Here is a 23774-nt window from a genome sequence, read left to right as displayed (position 1 = left end):
ATGGGGATGTGAATTAGAGGTCGATATATATGTGGTGCAGTGAAATATTTTCGCATGAAATTTCCATGGGGATGTTAGAACTGTTCGATACAGCAAATAATCATCAGTCCAGTTTCGAGTGTGCTATGCCTTTAAAATAAAGAATCAACAAAATTATACATGCACCTTGGCTAGCGTGTAACCGTAGGAGTGTACTTGTAGCACATTCACATAAAATAAGCAAGCCAGTATTATCATTCTGGTTAGGAGTGCACATCTCCACATTGTCTTCTGTATGCCCTGAAAATAGCCATTTTTCTTTTTTATAATGACAGGTCTTCACCTTATGTCAGTGATGTCATGAAGATGATTGACGCTCCAGTAATACATGTAAATGGAGATGATCCAGAGGTATGCATAACTTTTTCAGGGGTTTTACAAGTATGAGGTTTACAGCGTTGCACGTATGTTTGTTGTTTAACAAAATTACTGAGCTTGTTGTGTAAACTGTTGCTGTACATATATACAGGACACATATTTGTTACGTTAGGGGATATGCTGTTTGCGATGCTTTACATTAAAGTTCCTGTTGTCTGCTTTGAACTTGGTGTTCAGATCCCACAAGGGGTACATTGTTACTTGTTTGACATACTGTCCGCTCTTCCACGACATGAAAATTAACATGATTATGATCATTATAAGAGCATCCCCTTTATATGGGATATTGTCAGATACCAACAAACTTTCCATTTTTATTTTTCCTTTTTGGCCATGTCTTTAGCACCTCTGCAAATGAAAAGGCAGCAATTCACATGTGCTTTGCTTGGCTGTTGACTACTGGCTCTTTTGCTAATAACTTCTCCTCCCTATAATTTTCTGTTAATAACTTTTGCTAATAACTTCTCCTCCCGTGCGCCTACACAATTGCACCCTAATACACTTATCCCCACACACATACACCACAATACACATGCAACACACTTGCACCACAATACACTTGCTCCCCAACACAGTTTCACCCCGACACACTTGTGCCTTAACGCACTGGTGCCTTAATTCACTTGCACCCCAACACACTTGCACACCAACACACTTGCACACCAACACACTTGTGCCTTAACGCACTTGCGTCTTAAAGGGACAACACTAAAGGCAAATATTAAGTCAACGTTGATTGTTGAAATAGCGGTCTAGAAACGTCGTAGTGCTGCTTTTGTGCCAAGGAAGTGCTTATTTTGAAATTAAATCTCGTTTTAGTGGTCTGCATCACGATAGTGCACTTTAAATCACCCGCCTGAAAGTGGTCTGTCTCACATCACTGTTGCCGTGCCCAACGTTGCCTGCCTTTACTGCGCAGCGGCGTGCACTGGCGGCATGCACCATTCGGGCATCCGACAACATCACATGCATGCGGCATTTTGTCGAACTTTCTGTCAGAGCGACTTTCACGAGTACGCAAAACACACGCGGCAGTACGCGATACCGAAACTACCACTGAGGCGCGACCGCGTGAGCGAAGCAGGGCGCCGGGCGAAGCGCAGTTCGGCGAAAACGGAACCTTTGAACCACGTGCGCCGTTCCCCATGGCAACGCCAAAGAGGTTCTTTTTTCCATGAATCAAACAGAAATGAGCAAGCAGCATTTTATTAAGTCTCTTGATGCAAGGAAGGTTCTTTTTTTATTGCAGCTAGTTTGATTACAAGCGATTAATTGTAGTCGGACTGTCTCACGTTATCGGGATCATTTACAAAATGTCCCGCTCATGGCGCTCATCGTGTGATACATTTAGCTTAATTTCTCGGTAAGTAGGGAACTTCTCTTCATAATATTGCCGTTTTAGACGTTGTCATACATTGAGCTTTCACTCTGACATAAATTGTTATTTGCCTTTAGTGTTCCTTTAACGCACTTGCACCCCAACACAGTTGTGCCTTAACGCTTTTGCGCCTTGATGTACTTGCACCCCAACACACATGCACCATAACATATGGCCACCTGAATGGCAACTGCACCCTAACATAGCATTCCAATTGCAGGCTGTGGCCTTAGCAACTCAGCTGGCCTTGGAGTTTCGAGAGAAGTTTAATGACGACGTCCTTCTAGACATGCTCTGCTTCCGGCGCTGGGGTCACAACGAGATGGATGACCCCACATTCACTAACCCTCTTATGTATGACATGATCCATGCCAGGGACAGTGTTCCAAATGACTATGCAAAGCAGCTACAGGTAAGGTGTGTCTTTAATGTCAAAGCAGTGATGGCCTTAAGCAGTCAATCAATCAATCAGTCAATCAATTTTTATTGTTTCTGATATAATGACGTTTTAGCTTTATGCGGGCGAGACCCCAGAATCCTTTCAAGGGTTGTGGCAGGGGTCCGTTTTTTTAACAGTAGTTGTTATAAAAATGTTGAAAACTGGGCGAGTTGGTAAGAATTCATAATGGGATGATTTCAGTGTGCACGTCCTTGTCTGTTCAGTGCGTGCTGAAATCATCCCATTAAGAAGTTGTTATACCTGAATTACAAGACAAAGAAATAGAAATATTACAAATAGGTGCGAAATGCTTTTTTGTTGTTGTTTTTAACGTTTTTACTCTTGTGAGTTATGTATACAAACACAAACATGTTGCTTATACGAAAAAAATGGTGTGGATGATGGGATGCTATACAGTAAAGTGAGCAAAAAAGCATGCGTGAGCTGTTCATCTGCAATAGCAGGGCCTCCTGACGTTAGAGAATGAAAAATAAACGAATGAAAAGATTAAACATATCTTTATTTACGACATACAAACAATTAAAAACTGAAAAATCCACTGAAATCAAACCCAGGACTTCTTGCACAGAGGAAGCTTGATACCGTAATCATTACACCGTGGACACAGGCTTTCAATAGGGTGAATTTCCCACGTGCAAGCTGGTGTTTTGAGACACTTGGCGCACTTTCATTTTGCCGCGGGATGTGTGGGCCCCAGCAGCTCGATGCTGTGTCTGAGTCTTGTGCCTCAGTGATTCATTTGTTGATAGTGTGGATTACACATGGCACGCTATCAGTATTCAGCATTGCACTTAGGCATTCCAAGTTACTTCACCAATAGAAGATCACCTACTTTTTGTTTAAGTGATTAGCTTACAGGAGAAGTGACCTATTGGTGTGCTTTATCTCTGAGTGTGGAGGCATTTCATAGAAGGAAGAAACCTCCAAACAAAAGCAGCACAAAGAGTCTAACATTGATGAACAAAGCCTTATCAGGAAAAATGTGGAGTCGGGGTAGATAGAAATGTAGCGCCTCGTAGCTTTGCGAACCTTCATTTAACGCAACAAACTAGGAGCACAGAAATATCATGTCGTAGCTTTCTTTAATAACACGTAGTGCGATTCTCTCACGTTAGCTTTATGCTTGTTTCTTCCTTGGCACAGGACGAGGGAAGCCTCGATGCTGCCGAAAGACAGAAAATTGTGGCCGACCACATGGAATTCCTGGGTGAACAGTTCAAGCTCATTGAAAGCCACACTCCACTGGTGCGTCCATCTCTGATCGCTTATTTGTGGAATGGCTCGCAATATTAACAACTTTACAAAACATTCCTTACGTGACCTCTGGTTCTGCATATTGATGTTCGCCAAGCACGACTGCATTTAAATATTAAATGAAGTCTAGAGCAATGCGGAATCCCGTCTGGCCAAGAAAGTTCATTCAAACAAAAAAAAAAGAGGCGCCAACCAGTCCAAACAAAACATTTATGACGTTTCAGCTTCCAGCACAGAAGCCTTGTTCACAATGAATGCATTGCAAGGAGTGGTCTGTTTGAATGGGCTTGAATAATTGCTGCAAAGAATGTGTGTAGATCGGGTTTAGATTAGATGTAAAGAATAAGAGCATCCTCAAGAACTCTTTAGCAGAACATGCCGTCATGAATGATCACAAGATTGGTTGGGCAATGCGAGAATCATCGCAAAAGAAAAAAATATGACAGTATCTCAACTACATCTGGAATCGCTGATCATACAAACCACTTCCAACACAGTTAATCGTGACGGAAATCTAAACCCAATCTACACGCACTCTTTAAAGCGATTACTTAAGCCCGTAAGCGAACCACATCTGGTGATGCCTTTATTGTGAACAAGGCTTTCGTGCTGGAAGCTGAAACGTCACAAACGTCTTGGTAGGACAGTTCGGCCTTTTTGTTTCGGATAAATATCCAATGCAAAGCCTTTCTTAGCGAACTAAGATCATGTTTTCGCGCTACTAAGATAACATTTTAAAAGGAGGCAAGCAGGCTGGAAGCCTTTGGGTAGGCAAATATGCTTGGGTGCGCCATTTCCGAAACTTAGTACAGTAGAACCCCGCTGATACGTTTTTGAAGGGACCGTAGGAAATAAACGTAAGAGACGGGAAACGTAAGAGCCGAAAAACAGGAAAAACGGCAAAATATTTAGTGGTACAGAATTTTATTTCAATTCTTACGAGCAGCACGAAAATTGGCGCGCTCAGCCGCGATCTAGTCGATGGATAGAAACGCGGAGCTTAGGACGGCCTCATCCACAGAAATGTAATCAACGTATGTGATTTTTTTAACACCAACAGCTGTAGGCATGAAAGAACTAAGCACACGCAATCACGACCGGCGCGGCGAGTCCGACCGCGAACCGCACGCACGACCACGCGAGCTCCAACCAGCTCGAACGCCTCCCGTTCTCCGACAAATAACGATAATGATGAGTCTACGCCAACGCGATGGCAGAAGTGAATGCCAATCTCGAAGGCCTTGCTTTCGCAAGCAATTACGTCATACACGCCATGTTTGTGCAATACAAATCTCAGAGGCTATGCTTTTGTCAATAGTAAATGCCAATCTCGAAGGCCTTGCTTTCGCGAGCAGTTACGTCATAGACGCCATCTTTGCAATTTGAATCTCGAAGGCCATGCTTTTGTTTGCATCAATTGAAAGATTCTGTTGCTTGCGCCTCTCATGCGGCTAATATTACGGTCAAACGAGGCCAAACTGCGTGAAAATGCACCATGGCCGCTCTCTTTGGTAGTCACTCGGTCGGCTCCGAGCGCACTTCGCGACGTATCATACGGGAACGGTCCGACAGTTACGATGTAACAGCGGGGTTCCCAATACATTGTATCCTATGGGAGCTATGCCGGGACCGGCGGAAAACGACGTAACAGCCGGGAAAACGCAGCAGTGAGGAACGTAACAGCGGGGTTCTACTGTACTATAGTATTATCTTGTGCTGACTCCCGAGAAAGCACGAGCGAAAACAAAGCCACTTCTATGCCAAGACGCACATTGACTTCGTTTCGTGGCCCTGTTCAGCTGCTGAACTGCTGAACAATTCAGCTGCTGTAAAAAAAGTTATTCAGATGCAAAATTTTTATCCCGCTGAACGTTATGAATGTTTGCCAGTTTTCAGGGAGATCGTACACACAGTGCGAAATTCAAGCTCAAAAACTTGCTGTCGTGGCTCCTTTAGTATTGTCATGAAGTCAAACTGCAGTTTGTCATCTGTGCTGCAGTGCATAGTTAGTGCCCTTTTTTTTTTCCCTGCTCCACTAATGCTCCTGTGCCATTTGAGGGCCAAGTTTCTTGTTCAGAAAGCATAGCACAAGTGCAGGACATTTCTTTCTTTCTTGCTCTTATTCACGTTTCCACTGTCTATCTCGTGACGATCCTCTATACATATTTTCATAGCCTTGTGTTACATCTCTCTGAGATAAGCCTTAGGTGTAAATACCCACAACGTTGATCTGCATTACACTGTATCTAGTTTAACTGCAATCTCTTTAAGGTACGCCCTTGCCAACTGGCCTAACATCACATCTTCATCAACTGCCTCTTTACGTTTAGTTCAGCCGATTTCAAGGCAGGTGGAGTGGCATCTCTCAAGCTCCTTCGGCCATCACCTATTGGGACACGGGTGTCGACTCAAATGTGCTGAAGTACGTGGGTGGCAAGTCAGTGCAAGTGCCTCGTGGAGTGGTAAGTTTTCGTGCTGCGAGTGACGTCCCTTTGTTGTTGCCGCCTTCCGTCGGAATTTTTTTACGAACGCTTTGCTTTTTGTTTCTTTCCAGACCGTTCATCCTCACCTAGTCAAACATCATGTCAGTGATCGGCTTCGCAAAGTCGAACAGGGCCAAGGCATTGAGTGGGCCACAGCAGAAGCACTTGCTCTGGGCTCCTTGTTATACCAGGGTGGGTCGCCCAGTATTTGAAGAATGCTAACCCTTCACAAGGTACAAGCATGGCAAACAAGCAAGCGAAGTTCATTAGCCACACAGTGACGATAAAGTATTTTGTTGATGTACTACCTCTCAGACAGTGTAACCCTCAACGACAAGGACAGCTTAAGATTTAACGCTTAATTTGTGGCCCATATTTTTCAGCCTTGAATATTATATGTCATGTGCATTTGAATAACGGGAGACAGAAATAAAAAAAGAAAATATTCCCGCTGGAGCTCTTGGCAATGAATTACCGTATAGACTCATGTAAGAGCTACACCCCCAGTTTGGCAGCTCAAAACTTATTGGAAAAAATTCAACCAAGAACGAAAATAGAAAATTCCAACTGACGTATCCAAGTGATAACATATTTCAGCCTACTAATTCCAAGTAAGTGTGAAGAGCTTTATGATAATACATATCTCCAATGACAAGAATGGCATGGATAGTGGCTTAATCTAGGAATGTACTATCGCAATGAAAAGAAACACAAACAGCAGAAAGCGTGGCTTTCTGCTGTTCGTTGACAGATGACAATAGCCAACAGCGCAATGTGTAAGAATGAATGAATTCATTGTGAAAAGCATAGCATTCCTTATTGTGGTGGTTTTAGTGGTGGCTTTATAATTTGCTATATTAAAGGGGCCCTGCAACACTTTTTGAGCAGGGTCAAAAAGCGCTGCCAATCGGTAGTCGAGGCTCCCGAGAACACGCGAGCCAACTATTATAGCGAAGCGCGTGGCCTGGAATTTACAATAAATTCTCAGTCAGCTGAAAATTGCTCCCTCTTCTCTCGACAAATGATGCATTAGTCCGCAATATATGACGCGATTGTCGGCAGTTCCACCATTGGTTGATGTTATAATCATGATAACACCCTCATTATTACCTTCGTTGTTAATTTTGAGTTCAATAAGTAGATAATATGTATGTTTATATTGTGTTATGCTGTTAAAACACCGAACAAACATTAATATTAGCACTTCCGGTCTCACCGACAGCTCGTCTGCTCGTAGTTGCGTGGTTGCGTTTTCTTCACCATGCGTAGTGCCGAAATCGTGAATATTTCTGTGCTTTTGACCATCACCGGTTGCCGTTGAGAGTGGCAGCCGTTCGAGTGTTGCCTCGTCAGCTGGAAACTGCATCATCGGCACGTTCTCATGACCAACCGAGGCAGGGGTGGGTGCAACATTTCTCCGATAACAATGCTGGCGCCGGCGAGTTTAGGATACCTGTGTTCGCTGTATGGCGAGAGTCCCGTTCGCTGTCTGTTGTCATCGAGCCGTACCTCGGCGTATCCTCCCCGTAGTCTCGTGTTCCCGAGAAGCCGCGACACAGCAACCAAGCAGACTTGCATTTTTGCGGTAGCTGCAGACAGCTGGGGGATGGGTCCGCGCCGGCTCGATGCCCCACGATCCTTTCTTCTAGTCTTTAGTTCTTTGCTCTCAGCCCGCACTCGCTGTGCATTCAAAGAGAAAACAGCATCGAAGTGCCCACCCATTGGCTTAAATGCTGTCAATCCAGTACCCCCACTGGGAAAAGGGTGCACGCAGCTTTGCCGTGTTGAATACGATTCAAGCGCGAGCAGTGCGACGAGGCGGTGTATCGGAGTATGGGTCGAAACCCATCTCAGCTGTCATTCGTTCCAAACGCGCACACAGGTTTGCGTCCATGGTTGGCAGAGCGATGAAAACACTACGGCAGTTCGAGGTGCACACCCAACATTACCAAACCGACTCGCAGTTTTCAAGCACGCGCGATACACGGTGCAATGGGCTCCGCTCGACGAGGACCACGCAAGCCGACCGGAAGTGGCGCCACAGACCACATGGTTGCGCCCAGACACCAGAGAGAAAAAAATGAAGAAAAATAATTCTGCCGGCGCTGACGTAACTCTTGGGCGGAGCCTCGCACCTTCGTGCTCCCTCCCTCCACGCCCCGCGCAGCTTTCTGCGCACTGGCGGCATTGAGCAGAGGGAGAAAGCTACGGAACGTGATTTCTATAATTTGGTAACACCACTTAGACTTGACGAATTCGAAAAATTTTTGCGGTGTATGACTCGTGAAGGGTCATACGTCAATAATGAGACTATTCCAATATAACTCAGAAAGGTGTTGTAGGGCCCCTTTAAGAGCCTGTTAGCATCGGGTTTAATTATCTTCAACAGTAATCACTTGAATGCCGTATTGACAGGCACTCTTTTTTTATTCTGTGCTGGTAGGCTTCAACGTTCGCATCTGTGGCCAGGACGTCGGCCGTGGCACGTTCAGCCAGCGACATGCCATCCTGGTTGACCGCAACACCGAGCAACACATCGTTCCCCTCAACCACCTGGGCTTACCGCCTGAATGGGGTCGACAGGGATACTTTGAGGTAGAGTAGAGCATCTTTTATTTCAACACTTAACAGGGCTAGCATAAATGGTTCATTGATTTTGAAAGGCTATATTTTCAAAAGTATTACACGTACACGCATGAAAGATACGTAAAAAAAACCACAAACTCACGAAGTTTATACACCCTCTACAAATGTTCAATATGGTGCCCCTTTGGCGACACGGAACACATCGATAATCGAGCTCATTCCATACATTTTGTAGTGTAGTCCTGTCAATTGTCTGCATTGAAGCACTGATGTGTTCTTTGAGCTCAACTAAGTATTGCGGTAGTGGTGCTACCATTTGGAATACACAACACAAACTTGGTGAGCTTGTGGTTCTATTCATATATCTTTCATGTGTGTAGGTGCCACACTTTTGAAAATATAGCCTTTTCAAAACGAGTGAGTCACTTGTGCTAGCCCTGCATACTTACGTACACATTTAGTAGCTGTAGCAGGGCAAAAAAAAAAAAAGCTGTGTAATGGCAGGTCAAAAAAAAAGCTGTGTTACGGCAGCTCGATTATAACGCCATATTGTAGTTTCTACTAGGCAATGACATGGTGGCATAGTACATAGAATGCAAGATGTGGGATTCTAGAATTGATTACTATGAACTCCATGTTTGATAATTAACAAAATAGCAAAAAAGTCTGCTCAGGAGAATATCAGCAGCAAAACATTTTTTATACCTGGAATAAATTTGTGTGTTATAAATATGTTAAGTGTAGATGGAAAACAGCAAGGTGACATTTTAAATCTACAACTAATTTGCGGGCATGGGATAGACCAGTACTGAATGTGTGTGTTTATCCAAGATGTGGTATTTTGATGTATACTAGTAACATTTGTAAAATATACTATAAGTAATTCATATTTAAAGGGTATTCAAAGTTGCTATTTATATTAAGTGCTATCAATTCGCAAATTTTTCTACAACTTGGCGCAACGGTCCATGTGAGCATCACTCAGTTAAAGCTGTGGTTCAGCATGCTCTTTATTTTTTCTTGGTTCTTTTATACTCGGAACCAAGCTTGGTGCACTTTTCTCTTGTACGAGTTTTTAACCACACTGGCATTGCATGATTCATACTTGTGCAACCTAGTGCTTGTGCAACCTAGTGTTTCTGCAACCAAATGTTTCTGCAACCTATTCCTTTAACCCACACACAAGTGCACATAGGCCGGGCACACGAGACTCATGGCACTTCAGCACCGTCCGCTCCAAGAACCACAGTAATTTTTTTTGATGGACAACAAATGTTACAAAGTCATCACTCGGCAGATGACTCACCTTAATGCCCCGGAAACTCCTCGAATGTAACCACCAATTTTAATCGGATTGCACACGCAGTACGAATAGCAGTGTATATGTTCCAGAACCTAAGCAAGCACCAGTGATTGCACCGGAGCGCACGATTGCGCATCTGTAAAGAACCAACGCATTTCACCTGTATCTCCGATTTCAACTGTTGACTATGCTCACAGCTATCGTCATACTGTGAGGGTAAAACATATTCTTGATGTGCAGGTTGTGAACAGTCCCCTGTCAGAGGAGGCAGTGCTTTCCTTCGAGTACGGCTTCAGTCTGGAAACCCCGAAGACCCTGGTGATATGGGAAGCCCAGTTCGGTGACTTCCACAACAGCGCTCAAGTGGTCATCGACACATTCGTTACATCCGGTGAAGGTTAGTTTGACATCTTACTTGGGCACATGTAGACTCTTCAAGTTTTCTTTTTCCAGTCTAATCTAGGCTTTGGAGGAACATCTAGAGAAGCAAAATAAGGACATCACTCCTGTGTCCTGTCAGGTACAATTTACCTGTGCTAATACTTTGAATGACAAGGAGCATTTTTCAATTTCACGTTGTATTACATGGTAACCTTCTTGCATAAATTGCGAGCTTGTCATCTCGGCAATACCACCTTTCCAAGACATGGTGGCATGATCCATTTGTAATACAAACGTGGAGCGCTTATTATTTTTTTTTTACTTTTTGTTGCCGACAGGTTTGTGTTCAATTCCTGAAATCCTTTATGAACGTCTGAATTATGTATGCAAATACATACACACAATATATTCTCACATGTGTCCCACACTAAAAGTTCAAGAAAGTTTAAGATTGAAAGCGGGGGTGGGGATTATGGATGCCGTTCACTTTCAGATAGGCTTCACAACAATAGAAATTGCATTGCTGTAAAGCCAACTTGTAAAGCCACGCTGAAGAGGAAAGTTATGTAGTTAGGAAAAAGGAATTCTGGCATGAAATTAGTCTTACACTTTTGTAGAGGGATAAGTTACTAACCCCCAAAAGTCCGAGCACTGTTTAAAATCAAGAGAAAAAGAAAACTTAATCACCATTATTTCTTGGCATGGAGATTACAATTCTATTGTGATGAAGAAGAGACAATAAAAAGATATCTGAATTAGAAATTAATATCATGATGAATTACTTTGTAATTGGCTTGCTGAGCTATCCACAACCGGAACTTTCTTCCAGCATGCCGAAAACGCTTCTGTTACTTCTGTGGTAATCTTCCCTTGAAAACAGCATTTCCGAGGTATCAAACTGGGCATATCAAGCGCACTGTTGGAGAAAGAAAATCTGTTATTATGTTCAATGGATGCATTACAGGTTCTTTTCCAAGTAAGAAAAAGCATGCCAGAAAATGTCTTTCTATTTAATTAACCCTTTCTTTCCCTTTGACGAGTATAGTCATGAGATTTTGTCCCAAAATGACCAATGGCAACTATACTCCTCATCAATAAGAATTGGTCCCACATGCAACCAATGGAGACTGCACTCGTCATTGTTGTGTTTCTTGACACTAATGGCCGCACTTGTCTATGTTGTGCCATTTGCGTCTTGGCTTTCATTTTATAGCAGGGGTGTGCGAATATTCGAAATTTCGAATATTTTTCGAATAGTGTTTGCTATTCGATTCGATTCGCACTGGAATTTTACTATTCGAACTATTCGAACTTCCCCAAAACAAATACAGTCAACGTCCGATTGAAAGTGACCCCTTCAGATTTTCAATATTCTTCACCTCATTACACTCTGGTATTGCGGCAAAGCTGCCTCTTACGATCCGTTACGGTCGAACTTTGCCCAGACACAGTCAACGTCCGATTGAAAGTGGTCCCTAGATTTTCAATATGCTTCACCTCATTACACCCGCGTATTGCGGCAAAGCCGCCTTTCACGCTCCGCTACGGTTGTAAATGTATTATCTCAAGAAAACGCTGGTTCCAACATGGAGATGAAAGATGTGGCAGAGTTGGGGGCTGAATTAATGATGTTTTGGGCCTGAAATTTGGGCAGGAAGTCCAAAAAATCGGACGCCGAAGCTTTTTAGCATCCAACTTTTCAGATGCTCTTATGTATCGACGTCTATGAGGCAGATTTGGAACTCCGGACTTGAAGGGAGCACACCCTTGTCCGCCACATCAATTGGCCTTCCACAGCAGTTGAAAGAGGAGGAGAGGCTGAGGAAATGGCATCTTTGCCTATCACGTGTACAGTGTTGTCGGCAACACTTTGGTTGAACCAAATCATTTACATAAATAGAATTCGGCCTCTACATTGCCTCATTCTTGATATGACAACTATGAAACACCACCCCGCCAGTGCTTCATCAACTAAGTGAAAAAGAAACACTTTCATGTTGCTATCTCATAAGAATATGCTTAGGAATCCTCTCCAACTTTTTTTTTCTGCAATTTCGCTTCGAAGTATTCGAAAAATATTCTAGAAATATTCGAGAAATATTCGAAAAATATTCAATTCGATTCGCACTCACACTTCAATATTCGAATTCGCTTCGCACCCAAAATTTTGCTATTCGCACAGCTCTATTTTATAGCCATCTTTCATTGTATTGCCATGCAGTGAAGCCATCTTCCAGTTATTTTTTTTACGCAATTATTGAAATAAAGGAACCCTATTGAATTGAAAGAATGGTACCGTTTTATTCAGAAAAAAAAAGCTCTACAAATTGAGCGAAAAAGTTTTTTTCAGTAAATTTGGTACAATTTTCTTCTTTTTTTATGCTAGCGAAAAGGTCAAGTGGGTGCCCCTCACAAGCTAAATGTCCAAAACAAGCTGCACCATTTTTAAAAATTTTTTCCTCCATTCTAACCTTAAAGATGTCATCAAATGAGGGTCATTCCCAATATAAAAGAACCAAAAAAAGTTTGTGTTATGTGCTTTCAGCCAAGTGGTTCCTGCAGAGTGGGATGGTTGTTTTGCTGCCGCACGGCTTTGATGGAGCTGGTCCTGAGCACTCGTCCTGTCGCATTGAAAGGTTCTTGCAGGTAGGGCTGAATAATTTTTTCCGAAATTTAGATTCCTAGGCTTTTCTAGAATCTTTTGCCAGAACTTGTGGCATGCAGGGTTGCGCCATTTATAAGTGTGCTGCCGTACACTTCTGTTTATTTAAATTTTATTTTCTTTTTTTGGAAATGTGTCATACCTGACAGAAAAACAACATCAACTGTGCTGATTGCAGCAATAAAAATAACTACGAACCCTTGTAGTTATAGATTAATTGCAAACTGTTGATGCTTACTAATAGTATTTTAAACTTGCAGTATTAGTGCATGTTGTATCACTCTACATAATTGAGCAGGTGAACGTGGCAGCATTGATGTTCTCTTTCTGCAAATTATTGGGGTGTATGAAACCAAAAGGAAATTTTATGGCTCCAGTAGAGACTTGGGCGATTTAATGGCAAGTCATAATGAACGGGCTGCCTCCGTTTTCATCTGTTCAGTGCTGTAGCTTGTTCCTTGGGCAGCCTGGAACATAAATCCTCAAAATTGACTCACGTTTGACCAGTTCCAGCAGCTAGGCAGAAGTTCATCAAAAGCTTTTATCAATCTTTGTCACATGTGTCAGACCTTTTCACTGCCCGCTGCACAAGTTGGCTCAAGCTTGCCACTGTGCTTTTCAGATGACCGACAGTAAGGAAGATGCTGTGGACGGTGACGACATCAACTTTGGCTTTGTGAATCCCACAACACCAGCTCAATATTTCCACCTTCTGAGGAGACAGGTGCTGTCACAAGTCTTTCGAATGTTGAAAGCTTTCAACCCCCTATTCCCCAACCCCAGTGCAGGGTAGCATACCGGATACAGCCTTCTGGTTAACCTCCCTGCCTTCCTCTGCTCTTTCTCTCTCTCTCTTTCGAATTTTCCCACTTCATTTCTTTTCAGACTTGTGTGCATGTATTATGCATGCGATTGTATGTAATGCCAAACACCAACTACAGTCTACATAAAGTTTGAATGAATGGAGCAATTAATTAATGTAAATCTGTGATGATATCATGCTCCATATGACCACCCTTTTTGTCCTGACATATGCACCTCTTGCGAAACGAATGGAGACTGATTTGTATAAAGCTTTTATGTATATCAAATTGCTTAGTGCGGTCTGGAATTTGCCAGTATTATTTCTCAAGTTTTGGCAACCACAGCGTTAACTTCAAGCAAAAAAAAAAGGTCTGAATGGTCGTGTAAGTATTCATTTAATGTACTTTTGTTTAAGTGTCAAGGAGGTGATGCATACTCTGACCGAGTACAACTTAAGAAGGCAGGAGAGGCCCCGCTCTGTAGACCGAAGCGTGGCAGCAATTACCCTCCATGAGTAAAGAAATAGTCCCGCTCATGTTCTCGTCAAAATTCTCTCTTGGAAGGATTACTGGCTGCCTGGCTCACGACATCTTTCTAGACATCACGGCCATTAAAGGGCCCCTCACCAGGTTTGACAATTTTGAGCTGACGAGCGCAATGCATGCACTAGGCGTTCACGATTACGTCTGCCAAAATTTGCAACGCTACGCGCCGCGTAAATGAGTCAAATTTCAAACTGAATGCTGCTTGCCCTTCTTCTCGCGTCCACGTGCCCAGAGAATGAGGGGATGACGTACATGAGAGAATGGCCCTGCGTAGATAGTAGTGCTGTGACGTCGCTCCTCTACGTAGGCGACTGTGCTCTGACGTCGCCAACAGTAGCACGTGACTCTGCGATAATTATTTGACACGACGCGTAGTTTTTGTAATTTGTTGCTTGAAGGACGAATAAAACTTGAGAGCAATAATAAAACACACAAACGGAATGTGTGCGTTTTCTTTTTTAATTTTTACTGCGAATCGCAGCGAGATTCGAGACTAATCTACCTCCGTTTCGCACGCGTTCGTGTTCTCGCGCTTTGCGCATCATGCAGACACCACCCTTTACAATGAAACTAATTTTCTACCGCGTTCCAGCGCTCATTAGGCTCATTTATCCTCCCGCGTCTAACTAGATGTTCATGCGGCACACCGCTAGTCTCGCGTCTGTACAAGTGTCGCAGCTTTCGTGCTCAGTAATATGTTGAAAGCCAAGTGATCGGCGAGGGCGCATTCGGCATAAAAAAAGAACGCCGCCACAACACCGCTCGCGTCTCGGGGGCTCGGGCTGGTTCGGACGCGTCATGCGCTCGTGACATTTTGTGCGCATGACGTGTTCATGCGTATGCGTTATGTGATCCTTCCGCTGGCGTGCCGAAGAGGGCAGGGAAGGGATTTGGCTTGCGAAGGCTACGCGGGGCGAGCGGCAAGGTTTTGCAGCTCGCCTCCTCGCATCATGGTTTCGCGCCGCTACAAATTATTGTTTTTCTCAGCTTCTAACCGACCGATTAGAAATATTCTTGTGGCATAATGCTCTTTATTGGGCTCGCAACAACTTGCAATGTCTAACTAAAATTCGTTAGGTCACCTGGTGAGGGGCCCTTTAATGCAGGCTCACATGCATCCACCTTTGAGGTGGAAATGTTGCTGCCTTCTAATGCTTACCAGACTATAGTACTAATGATCTCGTTTGCCAGATATGTTAGTGTCTCTAAGCATTTCTAATTGTACTGAGTGCAAAACACAACACACGGACAAGAGAACGAAGACGCAGCACTTTTCTTGTCCGTTGTCTTGTGTTTTGCACTCGGTACAGTTGTGAACGATTTGTTCCAGCTAGTCCAACTCGCAACTCTCTTGAGTCTCTAAGCAACGAGTGCGCGGTATGGTGCAATCTGCAGACGGTGAGGAACTTCCGCAAGCCCCTGGTGATGGCTTCTCCGAAGATTCTGCTGCGTCACCCCGAAGCCACCTCCACCCTGGAGGACATGGCACCCGGAAAGACGTTTGCACCCGTCCTCTCAGACCCGGAGCCCAGGCTAAATGCCTCCAGAGTGCTGCTGTGCAGCGGCAAGCACTACTACGCACTGGCCAAGCAACGGACTGAACTAGGCAGGGACCAGGACACCGCTATCATTCGGCTGGAGGTATCAAAACAAGAGCGTCCCATTGGCGATTTGCTGTAGTATTTGCTTCATCATACTGAGACCAGTCATGGTGGTCTATACTCCATTTCATACATCAGGTGCAACACTATGGAAGCTAGTGACACTTATTGCAGCAGATTCGTTTGCACCTAGAAATAGTTGAATAAATTTACTCTGAATGTGATTCTTTTTCGTTCTTAGGCTGAATAATAAATGAAAGTGCTTTGTGCCTTAGAAATAAACAAACCTCGTTATTTATACGGTTGCCAATAGGTTGGTCTGGATCGCTTAGCGTCTCTGTTTTCACGTTGTGGCCACCGCGATTAGTTCCAGTAGCGTGCAGCCAGAGTCAGTTGCGGAGACTACGTTTACAACAACGAAATCCAAGTAGAGATATGCAGTCTTGCACATTTTGCTGACCGAACTGCTTGCATAGCTTCCACAGGGTTACACCTGACGTATGAAATGGAGTATAGTGGTTATGGCACTTGACTGCTGACCCGCAGGTCGTAGGAGTGAATCCCGGCCGCGGCAACCGTATTTTGATCGAGGCGAAATGCTAGACCTGTATGCTTAGATTTAGGTGCACGTTAAGAAATCCCAGGTGGACAAAATTTCCAGAGCCCTCCACTACGGCGTCTCTACTAATCATATCGTGGTTTTGGGATGCAATACTAGTGATGCAGAACTATTGATGGTACTATCGATAGCTGAGTCACTATCGAACTATCGATGGTAAAAATACTATCGATAGCGCTATCGATAGTATAAAATCAACAGCACGAACTCATTGCAGAATTAACTTGGTTCCCCGCGCACGAGGTACGTAGTGGAGCCGGAGGAGCAGACTGAAGGGCAAGAACTTTGACATGCTTGTGTTCTTCACCAGAGTGCTTTGCTGACACATGATCATAAAGTCAAACTGTTCAGCTGTAGCGGAAAGGAAGGCGTTACATGTGGTTGAACTGGGCGGCTTCAAATTTATATTGCCTTCTATGATTTCAAAATTTAAAAAATATCAAGAACTAAGTTTGTTAATTGTAAGGTGTAACTGGTTGCTTTTGGGTGCGAATTTACTGATGGACATTGTATTCCGCTATTTTCTCCGCGGAAATAATTTATTTCTTTCACCGAAAATTGTTCATAAATTAAGCGAAGCCGACAATAGGCTATCGCAAATATTTTGGCAACATGTCCGTCCAGCGACAGCATCATTATTCACACCACTATCGACTATACTGTCACGTGGTTGTGACTGTGAAGAATATCGCAGCAAGACTGGGAAATACGTTCTTTATTTGGGCGAACTTGTGCCCAGAAAATCAAAACTCAAAATACAAGCGATCACACGCTGAGAAATACAAGCGATAATAACACGCTATTCACCTAAGAGGCGGGGGGCGCAAAGTCAGCCCCACACATTGACATAATAGGGAGGGGGCGCAATGTCAGCGTCATACATTGACATAATTGGGTGGGGGGGGGGGGGGGGGCTGCAACGACCCCCCCCCTCCTGAAGGGCAACCCTGCACACGCCTGTGGCGAGAACAGTCGTCGGCCGTCGAGTAATCTGATCATTGGTGGGATGCGTTGTCTTTTATACATCAATCGTCGAACCTTCCAGCGCTATCGCTGGTGCTCGCGTAAGCTCTCGAATAAACTTGACTATTCGCGTCCGGCGCGTAATCTTAACATAATGGTCTCAAACAATCGTGAAGCTTCTCAAACATTACGGCGCGGTCAAATGTTGCTAACATTATTTGTGGTTGAAACCCGAATACATCAAAACAAAGCAATGAACACGCGAGGCAGTACTATCGCTAGTAATCACTAGTAATATTAACGATGGTACTACCGATTGAACTATCGATATTTTGTCGATAGTAGCACTATCGATAGTTTGTTTACACTATCGATAGTTTCAAAAGAACTATCAATGCTATAGATAGTCAATTTACCGATAGTTCTGCATCACTATGCAATACCCCAACAGTTATTATTATTATTCTTCATTCTGAGTAAACAGTTGCCATCATCCAAGGGGGGGAGGGGAAATGTTCGGGAGGGTGATGAGGGGGATGTTCAATCTTGAAGTTTGTATGTGCACTGCCATGCAGCATATGGCACTTGACAAACTCTTCAAGTTCTTTTAAGCTTTACAAGACTCAGACTCAGACTCATGTCTCATGCAAAAGTGGCCTTGGAACAAAATCACAGTGTGAACACGAAAAGTTGTATATAGTATCGGGGTGACCTCTTAGACGTGACTCAAGGCACGTGAGCTGCACATTCTTTTAGTTTCTGCGGCACTCGAATGACTAACAATATTTTAAGCGGCATTCGCATGACTTGGCCTACTGACGGCTATGGAGTAACGTGGAAACGGCGCACGATGGAAGACACTGAAACAGGGCCTAGTGGATTACGTGGTAGGCCAAAGAGGTATTCAACACCAGAGGAGGCTTGACAAGCATGAAATCAGACATGGTGTTTCAGTCTTTAATGCATCACCACTAAGGCTTTTGCCTTCGAGTCGTCTTGGCAATAGTGCTTGTTGTTTGCTTTAACAACATCAAGAATAACAGGAACCTTTTTTTGCAGGCTCTGTGTCCTTTCCCAGCTAAGGAACTCGCAGATGAGCTTTCTAAATACACTCAGGCCAAAGGTATGTACATATGTTTCATCCTAACATGTTATTGAGAAGTAAGGCTAGAGGTTTAGGTATTTGGTAACCAGCAAAATACAGTTCGAGCACAAAGGACCAAGAAAAATTCATACCAAAATTACCCATGCGGTGTACTCCTTTCTTGGTCCTTCGTCTTTGCACTGAGTTTTGCTTGTTGCCATGCGTATCCACAATGTTGACTGGCTACAGTCCTGGAAAGCCCAGTGTGGTGAATCAAACAGTAGACCCTTTATGTTGAATTTGATTTTAATAAAATGAAAAAGGCTTGTTCGTTGTGATTTGTACAGTTGAACTTGCCGGTTCTTCAAACTAGAGCTCTCTTCTTTAACGTTCGTTTGTGCAGAGTTCGTTTGGTGCCAAGAGGAACACAGAAACATGGGAGCATGGTTCTTCGTTCAACCACGTTTCCAGAACCTTCTAGGGAGACAGGTGGGTGCATTTCGGAGGGCACCATGGCCTACTGTGTGATGCTGCAAATACATTTACCAAGCATCTAAGTGTTATTTCACTGTGAGCTATTTTGTTAAGTTACTGAAACCTCAACAATGTGGTACTAATGCCAATGGGATGAGCCAAAGTGTTATGTAAGGCTAACCTCAGTTTGGGCTCACCATAAAGAAATCCAGGGTATACACATCTGGGAATTTAGATTGTTGTTAAGGTTTCATTGCTGGAAACAGCACGAAAAAACTAGATACGTGCTACGTGATGCCAACAGGCAAAAAAAGTGTTCCACACTCGCCGTCATGGCTACTGGCGGCGCTGACTGACGCTCCCACGTTTAAATGTACATATAATACCCTATAAAGTGGACGGGGGGATGGCCGCCGCGGTAGCTCAGTTGGTAGAGCATCAGATGCGTTATTCGAAGGTCGCAGGTTCAGTCCCTGCCCGTGGCAAGCTATCTTTTCGTCCACTTTTCTTTCTTCACATTTACCTTACATTTACTACTAATAACATCCCCTATACTTTCCTATGTATTATAGCGTGGCAGAAGAGTAAAATGACAACCAGTCAAAACACAACGCTGATTGCGCAACGAGTGTGTGGTTTAATGCTTCCCACCCACTGCAAAGTGCTCAGCCATAATTCTTCATTGTGATCAGCCATATGCAGCATGAACAAAGTGCACATGGTAGTACCTTGCAGATGTGTAGCGGGTACCTCGCTTATCCGCAGAAAGACAAATAATGGCGTAGTGGGTGCTGTCCTACTTAACAAACATTATTATTTATGGCATGGCGGATACCTTGCATGTGTACTTGTATTAGTTATCCCAAGAGAGTTTAGAACGGGCTCTAGAAAGGCCGCTCTTCCAGCTTTCGATGGGAATGTGCTGCGCATTCCTCGCAGGCCTGGTGTTTTAGAGCGCAGCTCTTAGGCGGCCGTTCCTGCGTTGAGCGGTGTCGCCGTTGGCGTAACCAATAGAGCGAACGAGGACGAAAAAAAGCGAACGCATAGCACTCGAACGCTGGCAGTTTCTGTGGCAATATGTAACAAATGTCACATTGCTGCGACTGCAGAAAGCCAAAACTTCAAACACAGTTGGCATTGCCCCGACACGGAGCTGCGCTCAGAATTCACATTAGGCAATATCGTAATCGTCGGTGAATTTTTTAACCATTGCTCAGGAATTGCACAGTAACCCTTTTTTGGGCTGCAAAGGTTCTATCAGTGTCAAAAAGTTGTGCGTTGCAATTATATTTCCAAATTTTTTTCCAGCTCAAGTATGCTGGCCGCACAAACTTGGGTGTCCCTGCGGTCGGCGTGGGTCAAGTACACCAAAAAGAGTGCCAGGAAATCTTACAGAGGGCTTTCGCCAGCTGATGCGGTCGAAGCTTAGTGCCGTGCTCGACATGTGCTGCATTAAGTTTCAACTGAACTCTCGTGACATTGCGCGATCTTGCATTCTTCGTGGACATTCCGAGCACCAAGTGCCTCAATTCCCCGTGCAGCTGTGTTTTAAATATTTTTAATATTTTTTTAATATACAAGATAGCAATGTGCAAGTATTCCTGCTTTTTCTTCTCCTGAGAAGAACGACGTCCGGTAAATCAGTACAAAGTTCACGCTCAGTTACCTTGCAGCTTTCAAAGAATCACTGTGCCTTTAGAGCGTGCCGTTTTATCTCGCGACTTTGTGTGCGCAGTGTTTTGACGTGAAGCCTGCACACTGTGCAATAAAAAAACAATCAAAAATGAAAATGTGCTGTAAATCAGTACAAAGTTGGCCCTAATCACCTCACAGCTTTCAAAGAATCTGACTTTTGAGTGTGCGATTTTATCGCATGATCATGTGCAGGCAGTTTAATTGATGTGAAGCTTTGTGCAATAAAAGGCAATAAAAGATGTAATGTCTCGCACATCAGTACAAAGTTTGCCAAACTTCCAAGTTTGTACTCTTTATGCAACTTTAGCGTGCCATTTCATATCATGGCTACGCACATGTTGGCAGTGCTTATCATGAAACGCTCGCATTATGCAACAAAAAGAAAACAAAATGAAAACATCTGATAAATCAGTACAAAGTTCGCCCCTGTTATGTTGCAGCTTTCAGCGACTTGCTGTGCCTTTAGAGTGTGCCATTTTATCTCGTGACCAGTGTTTTACGTGAAAGCTGTGAATTGCACTAATAAAAAGCTTCGTGAATGTTCCTTGGTTGGTGGTGACTTGATGCTTTTATTAAACAGAATCTTATAATTGAACCTTGCGAGGATATATGTTTGGAAAATGATGAAAACACAAAGGCGGCGATGACAGAGCAATATTGACATTAGGTTTCCTAGTAAGAGCAATGGAGGGGTGCAATTAAAAACTGCAGTCTAACCCGGTTATAATGAATCTGAAGGGATCACAAAATGTTCTATATATAAAATATTTTATATATCTAAAATATGTTCAAGCTGATTTTACAATTGTTCGATATGCACTATAATTTGTTATATGTGGGTTCGATATATGCAGGTTCGGTTGTAGCAGTATCTTGGCGAGGTCAGCCTGCATCTACAACAGAACTTCATACTTAAAAATTAGCAGACGAGTGATGCAGCTAATACATAGCAAGTACATACTGCTGAAGTCTGGATATGTTTGTCTATCGTATTTTACAGCAACCTATGACAGTTTCAGGTGGTATAGTTGCCATGCAGACTTAATCAACAAAATGGAGACGCATTTGTGTCAGTTTTAAGTTTATGTACAGGCTCTGAGGAGAACACAGCCAGTGCTTTGAAAGGAACACTTGTTACACTTGCTAATTGAAAACGAACACCCCAACCATAAATATCTACAGAATTCTCTACAAATGTATGCCCAATGAGCCAGGAATGTGACTCTCCCTGGAGATTTTAATCTCTTCCTCACTCCTTGTTGCCATCACTGGAGAGTCAGTTCTGTTATACCCTTATATGCTGAATGACAATTATATCATTGAAGCTGCTCCCTTAGAGGAGGATGGGGTGAGGGGAAATAGAGGTGTCACCCCCTAATTGTAGGAAAGATTACTTTTAAGGGCTCGTTTTTCTTTGTTATACACAATATTAATGACCCCCTAATTGTGTTTTGCATGTTGCTTTAGCTGTGCAGACTGTACAGACTGACTTCCGTTATCGCTGAACTGACGTATGTGAGGTATACAGCCGTATGTCAGGGGATGTGAGAGTCCTGTGGAGAAAGTGATCATCAGGAGACAGGAGTGTAGCATTCGTACTGCAGAACTGATGTCGATCCAGGCAGGGTATACGTATGTATCATAAAGGAAAACAATAACAGAAAGCAGCACGTCATAAGTACAGTAAAACCATCGTGTTATGATACTCAGTCTAGAATGATATCAATGATTTGTGGAGCATGGAAAAAAAGAAAGTGCCAGTTTTGGCAAAGCATGGTATAGCGGTATCAATCACGTACTGATTACAGTGGCCATTACATATAGTGATGGGTTGGATGCTAGCTAGCTTCTGTTAGTTGATGGAGAAATTCAAGGTGCTTTTTTAGCGCTTAAGTTAATCATTAGAGTCGTATTGGTTTCAATAATGAGTAAAATGTAGAGAATGGCTTTTTTTTAATTAGTACTCTTTAATTCAACAGTGGTTCGGCACATGCGGCAGGATTATCAGTGCCTTTCAACCTGTATATACTAAATCTATACTACATGTACTGTTTTATTACATTTCACCCTGCCCAGAAGGTAATTGTTGATCGTGAAAACGATAAAACCGTGCATCACAATGACGTTAAACTAAGCATATGCTTGTGTAAATGGTCACTTCAGCCCAGTTCAGCGCTTAAAGTCGTCGTCATGCGAATTGCAACATTTTCTCTGACCAATTGAGCACTAAGTCCACTTTACGACGGTGGTGCTCTCGCTAAGTGTGTCTGATAGGACAAGCGCCGGCTCGCACTCGAATGACAAGTGATAAGAAGCAACTGCATCGTTGTCTGCGAGTCTGTGACGACGCCCTATCACTAAAAGCGTGCAGTGGTAGGTCCGCACTGCCGGACTCGCTGAGCGGTTCTCACGCAAGGAAATGAAGAGCGAATGATGCTCATTCAAAATACCAGCGTGAAAACGACGGGGAGACACAGAAAAAGAAGAGAGTAGTTAGACAGCGCTCGCCCTGTGTCTTCCTTTTTCTGTGTGCCCCCGTATGCATTTGGAAATTGGAATATGCAAGGTATGCATCTTCCGATTCGCCCATCTTTCTACTTTACTAGAATGATGTTCGCGCGCCAACAATTTACGATGGACGATGTTTAGCTACGCCATTGCCCAATTGACCAATTACAATGCGACTCTATGTAATGTGATATAGCCCTTTGATTAAACGCGGCTCGGCGCGTGTCTGTAGCGCTGCACCGAATTTGTGAGGCCGGCTCGAAAGGGTCGTTTTCGGTTTAGTTCCCTAGATCTCGGTACTCCGGCGGGATGACCACGTGCTAGGCTTTTTCACATTTTGCTGTGCAGTTTTCTCGATGAAACCATCGAGCGATGGTGTAATAGCATGTACTACTGTTACGGCTGTCGTATCTGTGTGCGAAAGTTGGCGATTTGATTGATTTAACGGGTAGCATTTGGTTGCATATGATATGCCCTCGTAGCGCGTAGCTTAGGCGCCTAGGGAACTTTTGGGGCCGGTCATTGCGTCAGGCCGCCGCGCGTGTGCTCTCGTTCTT

The 23774-nt window shown here is 43.7% G+C and overlaps 1 protein-coding gene across 3 annotated transcripts in view; it reads left to right on the top strand.

Annotated features, from left to right (window-relative positions):
- Positions 1-23774, top strand: part of LOC119375605 (2-oxoadipate dehydrogenase complex component E1) — a 305767-nt gene that overhangs the window by 52055 nt on the left and 229938 nt on the right. For 2 of the 3 annotated variants that reach the window (XM_037645819.2, XM_037645818.2), the window contains exons 10-22: positions 315-390; positions 2016-2207; positions 3399-3500; positions 5840-5971; positions 6064-6184; positions 8436-8587; positions 10122-10278; positions 12808-12908; positions 13547-13648; positions 15669-15914; positions 18516-18579; positions 18944-19029; positions 20323-21253. In XM_037645819.2, the coding sequence (XP_037501747.1) occupies positions 315-390; positions 2016-2207; positions 3399-3500; positions 5840-5971; positions 6064-6184; positions 8436-8587; positions 10122-10278; positions 12808-12908; positions 13547-13648; positions 15669-15914; positions 18516-18579; positions 18944-19029; positions 20323-20427 (1636 nt within the window). In that variant the 3' untranslated portion in view covers positions 20428-21253. Of the gene's footprint in view, positions 1-314; positions 391-2015; positions 2208-3398; positions 3501-5839; positions 5972-6063; positions 6185-8435; positions 8588-10121; positions 10279-12807; positions 12909-13546; positions 13649-15668; positions 15915-18515; positions 18580-18943; positions 19030-20322; positions 21254-23774 lie in introns of those variants that run through there. The other variant, XR_007414377.1, reaches the window with a different exon arrangement.

Source organism: Rhipicephalus sanguineus, chromosome 11 (assembly GCF_013339695.2).
Source record: "Rhipicephalus sanguineus isolate Rsan-2018 chromosome 11, BIME_Rsan_1.4, whole genome shotgun sequence".
NCBI lineage: Eukaryota > Metazoa > Arthropoda > Arachnida > Ixodida > Ixodidae > Rhipicephalus > Rhipicephalus sanguineus.
The sequence above is the reverse complement of the archived record's forward strand: the minus strand, read 5'-3'. Positions and strand labels throughout refer to the sequence as shown.